This window comes from Leucoraja erinacea, chromosome 12, assembly GCF_028641065.1.
Source record: "Leucoraja erinacea ecotype New England chromosome 12, Leri_hhj_1, whole genome shotgun sequence".
NCBI lineage: Eukaryota > Metazoa > Chordata > Chondrichthyes > Rajiformes > Rajidae > Leucoraja > Leucoraja erinaceus.
The window spans coordinates 37,500,920-37,510,298 of NC_073388.1; the positions used below are offsets into that span (position 1 = coordinate 37,500,920).

General features: G+C 51.9%; 2 protein-coding genes across 3 annotated transcripts in view; one reads left to right on the top strand and one right to left on the bottom strand.

Moving 5' to 3' along the window:
• Nucleotides 1-2,043, top strand: part of LOC129702267 (transmembrane 9 superfamily member 2-like) — a 68,392-nt gene extending 66,349 nt beyond the window's left edge. Inside the window, exon 17 of the mRNA XM_055643964.1 lies at nucleotides 1,094-2,043. Within this exon, the coding sequence (XP_055499939.1) occupies nucleotides 1,094-1,161 (68 nt within the window). The 3' untranslated portion in view covers nucleotides 1,162-2,043. The remainder of the gene's footprint in view (nucleotides 1-1,093) is intronic.
• A 732-nt stretch (nucleotides 2,044-2,775) lies between these two features.
• On the bottom strand, nucleotides 2,776-8,480 carry gpr101 (G protein-coupled receptor 101). 2 transcript variants are annotated; one of them, XM_055643966.1, is made up of 2 exons: nucleotides 8,393-8,480; nucleotides 2,776-7,301 (listed from the first exon to the last, which is right to left on the bottom strand). In XM_055643966.1, exon 2 carries the CDS (start codon nucleotides 7,170-7,172, stop codon nucleotides 6,009-6,011), a length of 1,164 nt encoding a protein of 387 aa, XP_055499941.1. In that variant the 5' UTR covers nucleotides 7,173-7,301; nucleotides 8,393-8,480; the 3' UTR covers nucleotides 2,776-6,008. The 2 variants fall into 2 exon arrangements, with proteins under 2 accessions (XP_055499941.1, XP_055499942.1); XM_055643967.1 differs by lacking the exon at nucleotides 8,393-8,480 and adding an exon at nucleotides 7,878-7,957.
• Nucleotides 8,481-9,379: the final 899 nt, after the last annotated feature.

Genomic DNA, 9,379 nt, shown 5'->3' on the forward strand with positions numbered 1-9,379 from the left:
GAATTCTCCACGCTCAGCTCTCGCAGGATAGTGTCCAACATGGATAAAAACATAATTATAAGTTGTGGACTCCAGCTTGCTATTTGGGCCACCCAGAAAGATTAGCACAGGCAAATGTAGTGGGATTAGGGGGAAGGTTTGTGCCCATCAGTGGCCAACCCCTGAAGAGTAGAGCTGGACCCCTGGCGGTGATGTGAAAGAAGGGACAAGTGCCAGATCTTGTAATTTCCTGCTGTTGATGCGCATGTCCATGACCGCAGCAGCAGAAGTGACCATTGCACTGTCCTGGTGAAGACCCCTCCTTGTTGCCTGCTACTACCATTGTACCGAGTTAGATGATAACTGGGCATCTGTGGACCATCGCCTGATTCTGGCTTCACCACCATTTGTAACCCCAACCAAGGTGGTCACTGATACAGTGCCCTCCATGTTTGGGACAAAGACCCATCATTTCTTTATTTGCCTCTGTACTCCACAATTTGAGATTTTTAATAGAAAAAAAAAAATCACATGTGGTTAAATTGCACATTGTCAGATTTTATTAAAGGGTATTTTTATACATTTTGGTTTCACCGTGTAGAAATTATAGGTGTGTTTATACACTTTGGTAGTATGATGACTTTCTGCTTGTGTAGTGGAGAGGACAACCTGGACCTTTCATCTGAAGTGTTGTAGCTTGGACACTGCAGCACTCCCTCTACATCTAAACTAAACACACTGGCTGAAGGAACCTATTAGAAACTTTACACTTGAGGACCTTCTGAAAGTAAAACACAAATAATTCAACATTACCAGAATATTGCTCGTCCATTGTGCTGCCGTGAAAATTGTCCTGTAAACAGTGGAGGATCAAAGAAATGATGGTTCAAATATTTAAGATGACAAAATCAGTCGTGAACTGTATTTTTCACTTGTTCATAATATGAGATCTTATTCCAAGCCAGCCATGTGAGTAAGTTGCCAAAAGTACCGTGGGTACAATTTGAAATCTTGGTTGTACCGTTCACGGGAGATTGTGAGGATATTGGGGGAAAAAACACATCAGTGCTATCTTAGGTCATTAACATTAATTCTGCTTTCTTTTTTTTTTCAGGGACAGTTGGATTTTTCGCCTGTTTCTGGTTTGTTAACAAGATTTACAGTGTTGTGAAGGTAGATTAATAATGGCCTCCACATATATGATGTGTATTTTCTTTATCTTTGCATTTAAATATTTATCATGGCTTTAATCCTGGACACTTTCTAAACACTGTTCACTTTTAATTGCAAATCTAGAATAATTGCAACAATAAAAATAGATTAGTTGATGGTCTCTCACATTTTGCAATCATGTAATTATGGTTATTGACAGGTCAGGAAAGACTTGACTGTTCATTCCATGTTTAGTCGTCTCATTCTGTTCCCGTTTGATTTGTAGTGCATGCTTAGGGTTTGCTCTCTGATTCCGTGCCACTGGCAGAACTGCCTGCCCACTCGATAGCATTTCAATATCTGGGCCCCTTTCTCAAATGCATTGAACTGCAGGAGAACCACAGAACACCACCATTGCTGGACTTGCAGTGTGCACTTTCCTTTGGAAGCAGAGGGCGGTGAAGTGAACCTGCTCTGGTGATTCCAATGTTGGTCATTGTGCTCTTGTGGTTTTAATTTCAATGAATGTGCTCAAAAAAAATTTGAATAATTTGACTGAACGTGGATTTTCAAGTGCTACGTTAAAACAATTGCAATAATATCAATTATTTGTACATAAACAGCTCATTTACCTTTGTAATGTAAATATATGGAACTGCATTAACCCATGCCCTGCCCAACCCCTCAGTTAAATCTTTGTTCCCGTTTCCCGACAGCGGCAAGGATTTGAGCTTTTATTGGTATTTTCTTGTACTGTGATATTTTGTAAATATTCCCAAATCCACATCATTTTGAACAAAGGATTGTGTATGTAGTGCTGAGTAGCACGGATTGGTGGCTTTATCTCCGCAGTGCCTGATTATGTCTTGAAAATGCACCAATATTTGTTCAATAAACTTGAGATGAATCACTTATTATACGTGTGCAGTTCTTAAACATTACTGTTTCATCTAATTGATGTTGATTCGATTGCACAATATTATGTTTTAGTTATCCTGTATAATCACAGCTCAGGTGGTGAACAGCGATCGGTGCGAGGTAACAACCCGAAGCCAGTTGTTATTACTGTGCCTACTGAGGACCAGGGATCTTGCATGTCAATTATCTACACCCTTGCAAGTAGATTTCAATCAGGAAGAGTTCCTCTCACCTGAATGTGCAGAACATTTTCCAAGCAAGGTAGATAGGAATTGTCATATCTACAGACTATTCATATTGATCATTCCAATTCCATTCTTATCACAGATCGTCCTTGGCACTGCCATGAGCTTCATCTTTCATTGAGGCTGGAGTTTTATTGTCCGACATGCATCAAACCTCTACAAAGCATTCTGAAAATACTTACGGTAGAGCTGAGTACGTCCAAGTTTTGTAAGTTAATTGGCTTTGGGAAGTTGTAAAATTGGCCCTAGTGTGTAGGATTGTTAGTGTATGGAATGATTTCTGGTTAGCATGGATTCGTTGGGCCAAAAGGCCTGTTTCAGTACTGTATCTCTCTCTAAACTTAAGTAAAGGTATGTGGAACTTTCCTTACGGGGCTCATCTATGCAACAATACACTTGGTGGGAGGGAGGGAGGGAGGGGGGGGGGGTGAATATGTACTGGCCAGGCAGCACCCCAGCTATACAGAGATCTGGTCTTGGACATCACCTCATAGGTTCTGCATTTTGGTCATTTGCAGTTACTGCAAGTTTGAAGTTGAAGAAATTAATTTAGTATAAAACTAGGGGAATTGAAATCAATCTGTTTTTCCCAGCTAAAATTTTACATATCCTCCATACTTTTCAACTCCGAATGCAATTGCTGATTTTATGGCCTGTCTAGCCTGTGGCACAAGTTTGTGATTGATAGTTTTATTGAGAGGTCTTTTCCTCTGGCACACCCTGACTTGCACCTTCCTGGTAATGTGATGTCTCTCACCCTGTCAAAATCTACAGCCTTGTGTGCTTTGAACTTGATTTCATAACTCCCTGCACACATATGTCCTAATCAGAGGGAGACTCTGGATTGTCACCTTGTCATGGTGGAGAAGCTTGTGTGGTCCTGAGAACGATGCAGTCTGGAGCTATGCTCCTGGTAGGGTCACCCATGGTGGTACGGTCAAGGGGGAGATCTCTGACAATGAGTAATCCAACCAAAACTTCAATTGGGGAACAGGCGGAGGATGATGGCTGACTTTATTGGAACGTCACAACGGCTGGGAAGGTGGATGAAGGCTGCAGCAGAAAAGGGTCCCCGGTCGTCTTGGGTTCCATGCCACTGGATTCTGACCCAGATCTGTCAAGGACCGTGTGGTGGCTGTCTGTGCACCAGTCTCCCCACGTTAAACAAAGTCAAGCACAGGCATCCTCTATGAGAGGACAGTCATACTTATTTTGAGTGGCAATAGGCAATAGACAATAGGTGCAGGAGTAGGCCATTTGGCCTTTCGAGCCAGCACCGCCATTCAATGTGATCATGATCATCCCCAATCCGTACCCCGATCCTGCCTTGACCACCGATGATGAATCATAGGGAGACCACAAAGAAAGATACCAGCTGTGAGATGACGCATTTGGAGGGAGTAAGTGTAGCAGCAGATTTAGAGATTAGTCCCTGTAACCGCTAAATGGACAGCATGGTTAGGGGGATTGTCTCCGTACGCATGCGAGCTCATCATTAGAGACCTTCAGAGATTCTTCACAGATAAGTCTTCAAAAGCACAGTCTTTTGGTTAATAAATTATTTATTGTTGATGAAAACAATAAGGTACATCCAAACTTCTTCAGAGTCGTTACTATAATCTTCATCGAACTCCAGCTCATCGCTTTAAACATTAAAAAACTCTTTGTGTCTCCATTACACTTCGCATGGTCGAAGGGTAAATCTTCTCCATGCTCGTTCCAAACTAAACTAAAAACGAACCTTCTGCGCAAGATACATAGCCCAAATCACGCCCAAAAATACGTCATAAATCCCACCCACAATATAACGGGCAGTCTAAAATTTACAGACACATGCCATCATCAATGACATGCAAACAAACCAAATGGCCACTACAGAAAGTACAAAGGAAAGTGAAAGCTGCAAAAAGCAGATCTGTAGGGAAAGTCAGGCAAGTCAGTCTGTGATTGGGGAAAGGAATGATGAGCACATCTGGTATTTGCTTACTGACTGCCCCCTCTCACACCCTGCAGTCCATGGGTACAACATGGGTCATGTGCTATTGCCGGCATGTCCCTGCACCGGCTGCACTCCCCTGTTGCCATCTCCTGCTGATCTTTATCCTCTCATTCCCAGACTACTTGCTCCTCTCCTGTCTATCTTGGCCCTCTTCTGTCTTTCTCAGCCATTATCAGGCATTGTTTCACCAACCACCAAAACATTAGCCACATGATGCTTGAATATTATTACAGGTAAGTAAATTAATTAATGACATTTCCCCCAAAGCATTTGTTGAATTTTACTTTTAATAATAGTTATCGTTCAATAAGAGTATCAAATATGACTGGACAGAATCAACCTTGCACTCATGGGGTAAACAGATCACTCCATGCACTGTGGGATGCAATGCCTATTTCCACACGTCTATTCCCCACTTGAGACTGCAGCCTTTGGACCAATGCTTCTGTGATAATCCCAGTGGTCAGTGTGTTGCCCGTTTGTGTCGACCTCCTTCCTTCACTGCAGCAGCAGTTTCACAAACATTCTGCAGCATTGGGCTGATGCACTGTTCCAGCCCAGAGACAACACCATGTCCGTGAGGAGAATGAAGGTTGAGACCTTATCGGAATGTGACACAAGGCAATGGGTGATGTCCCTGGCGAGTAGCCTCTAACATGATGGGAAACATTTGCTATTAAATCTGTTCCCTCTCCCCTTAAATGTATGTCCTGGTGGAGTCAGGGGATATGGGGAGAAGGCAGGAACGGGGTACTGATTGGGGATGATCAGCCATGATCACATTGAATGGCACTGCTGGCTCGAAGGGCCAAATGGCCTACTCCTGCACCTATTGTCTATTGTCCTCCAGTTCTTGATTCCTCTACTCTGGCTAAAAAACTGCATTCACCGTATCCATAACCCTCATGATTTTATACACCTCTGTAAGATCACCCCACAGCTTCTTGTACAACGAATAAAGTCCTAGTCTTCCCAACCTCTAAGTCCCACCTGCCTGCGTTTGGTCCGTATGCCTCCCAACCTGTCATATCCATGTACCTGTCTAACTGTTTCTTAAACATTCGTATAGTCCCAGCCTAAACTAACTCCTCTAACAAGCAGCTTGTTCCATACACTCACCACCCTTTGTGTGAAAAAGTTACCCCACATATTCCTATTCAATCTTCTCCCCTTCACCACAAACTGTCCTCGGGCCCTCGATTCACCTACTCTGGGCAATCTGATCTATTCCTCTCGTGATTTTATACACCTCTATAAGACCATCTGCTCGTCGCTCCGGAACAGGATCCTCAACTCCGTCACCGGTCGACCTCAGTCAGTAAGAATTGGCAACAACAGCTCCTCTCGGTCCGAGGCCACTCAACCCTGCAGTCCTAGCAACATCCTCATAAATCTTCTCTCTACACTTCCCAGCTAAATGGCATCTTTCCTATGACCGGGTGATCAAAACAGAACACACAAGTGCGGCCATTGATTCCGAGGATGCCGCCGTTCACAGCCTACTCCTGCCCAAAGATAGCTCCTCTATAATCTTTGCTCCTGCCTGTTCACCTGACCTCTCATGCTTCATCTTTGGTCACGGACCCCTTCAACTGATTCCGGTTCGTTCACCGTGCGGGATTCCATCACCAGTCTAGGTCCCATCCCCATCCCCAGCCCGGATCATGTCACCGGTTTCGTCCCCAGTCTGTGTCCAGTCACTGCTCGGATCCCCGTCACCGGTCGGCCCTGTGACCGGGCAGGAGGTGCAGCTCGTTGTCTGAGCTGCAGCTGGTCGACACGGTGTCCCTTCGGCCGCCAGTGGCCGCGGCTGCAGTGACCGAGGCTTCTGCCCAGGATGTCGGGGCAGAGGCGCGGGGAGCGGCCCAGGAGCCAGCGGTGCGGGGAGCCCTGGCGCTGGTCGGGGAGGAGGGCGCCGGTGGGCGGCAACATGCGGCGGGCAGGAGGAGGAGCAGCTCCCGGCGGATGCCCCGGTGGAGGTATCCGTAGATGTAAGGGTGCGCGCAGCACCGCGAATGCACCAGGATGAGGGCGGCGGCGCCGAGCCAGGGTGCGGGTTGCGTGGCCCCGGCCGCCGACACGGTGCCCAGGACGCTGTATGGGCCCATGCCCAGGAGGTGCGAGGCCACGGTGACGAACACCACCCGCGCCGCCTTGCAATGGGAGCGGCGCGGCGGGCCCCGACCCCGACGCTTCTCCCCGCCCGGGCTCCGTGCGAGCGCCGGCTGCACTCGGGCGTTCTGTCGCCGAGCCGCCCGGAACACCAGCCAGTAGCAGCGGAGCATGATGCCGGCCGGCAGCCAGAAGGCGAGCAGCGCGGTCAGCAGCGTGTAGGAGGGGCTGGAGGCCCAGAGGAGGCGGCAGGAGGAGCAGCCGTCAGCGGCCACCCGGCCCCAGCCGTAGAGCGGCGGCGTGCTCTGCGCAGCGCCCAGCGCCCAGCTCAGCGCGATCAGACTGGATGCCCGACGGGGCGTCATGCGGGTGGGGTAGGATAGGGGGTGCATGATGGCCAGGTAGCGGTCGATGGACACCAACACCGTGCTGTGGACGCCAGCGAAGGCGAACAGATGCAGAGAGACCACCAGCAGTTTACAGAGCCCGCCGGCGAGGGGTCGGAGCCCGGGCAAGCTGCCCGCCACCGCCAGCGGCATCACCAACAGCGTCTGCAACAGGTCCGCCAGCAGCAGGTTGAAGACGAAGCGGTTGGCCACGTGGAGCAGCTGCGGCCTGCTCCTGAACACCGCCAGCACCAGGCCGTTCCCCAGCAGCGAGGCGCACAGCACGGCCGAGCCCAGGCCCAGCTCCAGCAGAGCGGCGGCGGTCGCGCCGCGGGTCGCTGACTCCAGGCAGGGGCTGGTCGTGTTACCGAGGCCGGACATTCCCCACCCAGCGAGGTGGAGACGCTTGTCGGTCAGTCCCGGGGCCGGGCAGCCAGCAGGTCATTCCCGGGTGATCCGAGCCCCGCTCCGCTGCCCCGTGGGCTTCGCACCGTCCGCGCCCGGATTTACCTGCAAACACACAACGCGGTCAACGTACGGCCCTTATTCCCCGGGCTCCCGCAGTAACACTTTCGGACCCACCCTCCCCCTGGGGACCTATCACCCGGCACCCATGGCTCTTCACCCGGCGCCACGACCTCTGCTCTAACACCGGTTCAAGTTCTACCCCCCCTCCCTCCCTCCGGTGCCAACGCTCCCGCTCCTCACGCCTCTCCCCCGTTCTTCTTTTTTCACTCTGTTTAACCACTCCGGACCTCCATCCCTCTCTTCCGTACCCTCTCTCCCACCACCATCTGCCCCTCCACGTCTCCCCAACGTTTCCCTTGCACCTACTCCCCCAGCCCTCTACCGCATCACTTCCTCCAGCTCCAATCCCTCCACCTACTCCCCTCCAACCCTCTCCTCCCCACCCTCGGTTCGGTTCACACTCCCGGGTGTGTACCGAGCCTCTCTCCCAGCACCGCCGCCCTCGCCCCCGGTTACTGATCGCCGACCATCTCTCCTTCCTCCTACGGAACCCTCGCTCATCCCCAATCCCAGGTGAAGAAGCCCCGCAGGCTCAGTGTCTGTGACCCAGTCCCTCACCTGCTCCGGCCCCGCGGGACCGCGCACCGAGCGTCGCCAGCCCGCACCTGATCCGGTCCAGGGTCCACCCGGGGGGGAGGGGGCGGTAGCAGAGGAAGCGGAGGGCGGGCGGGGGCCAAGAACCGAGAGCGCGGAGAAGGGAGGCGGCGGCCGGAGGCCCCGGGGGTGGGGGCGGCTCAGGCTCAGGGAGATGCGGCGGTCGCTGCAAGGTACATGCCCGCGGCCGGATCCTTCAGCTCCCCGATTCTCATTCCCACGGCCTCGGCTCCCTCTACCCGAACCATTTTCCCGCCCCCCCCCCCCCCCCCCCCCCGGTCTTTTCTATCCTCATCTCTCCACTCGCTCCCCGGCCTCCGATGCGGCTCCAACATCTCTTCCCCCGCGCCGCTGCGCTATGGGCGGCCCAGGTTGCCTCCGATGTTGCGGCCCGAATCTGCAGCGATTCCGCTCGCAACACCGAGCGTGTGGTCCGGACCCCCGCACCATGTCCGGCCCGGGAATGCGAGAGCTCTCACCGAGCGTGCGACCCACGAACGGCGCCGTCCCGTCCTCGCACCGCGACCACCTCACCCGTCCTGCAGCCGCCGAGCCCCGGAGGGAGGGGCTGGAGCTCCTGTCACCCCCCCCCCCCCCCCTCCATAGTCATCACACACCCCGCCGCCCCCTTCGTCATCTCTCCCCCTCCCAGCATCTGCCCCCTATCATCCCACCCCGTACCCCCCCCCATCATCTTCCCCCCCACTCCCCCATGTCATCTCCCCCCCCCCCCCCCCTTCCGGCATCTGCGCCCCCCCATCCCGCATCTCCTCTCCCCCCTGCCCGCCTGTCGCTTCTCGATATCTACCGAAGAGGCGACACAAGGAATTGCAGATGCTGGACTCTGGAGCAAAACACCCGACTTTTCAGCGACTGTTTTCAACCTCGAGGGCAGTCGCCTGAAAAACCTCGAGCTGGATCGACCGTCAGCGATGAAACCGCGAGCCGGATCAACCGTCTGCACACACACACACACACACACACACACCCACGATGAACAGGAAGGTGGACGGCTGCACAGTTAAGGGGCTGTCCCACTGCGGCGACCTAATCTGCGAGTTTAGACGAGTTTGCCCTTGACTCAAACTCGCAGCATGGTCCACACGAGGTCCTAGGAGGTCCTATGAGGTCAGTGGAACTCTCCTTCATGCGCAAGAGATGTTCCCGAATACTCGTGGCCTCGGCTGGGTCCGTTGTTGAATGTTGAACATTTTTTCCACAAGTAAAATTTGGTCGGCATTGTTCTTTTTGACTCGTAGTGCAGTCAAGTGGGGTCGCTATTTAGTTATAGGCAGTTGAGGACAGCCGTAGGTAATCTCCTTCGCTGACCGGGCATTTTGATTGGCTCGTTGGAGTTTTCAGGGCCCAGGTAGGTAAAATGCCCGCTAAACTTTATTATACTTCTTAAAAGTTTCTCCACTCCTTCTCCTCTCCCCTTCTCTCCCCTCCTCTCCCCTTTACTCCCT

Coding starts and splice junctions, on each gene's coding strand:
- gpr101 (XM_055643966.1), bottom strand. CDS start 7,172: ATGTCCGGCCTCGGTAACACGACCAGCCCCTGCCTGGAGTCAGCGACC.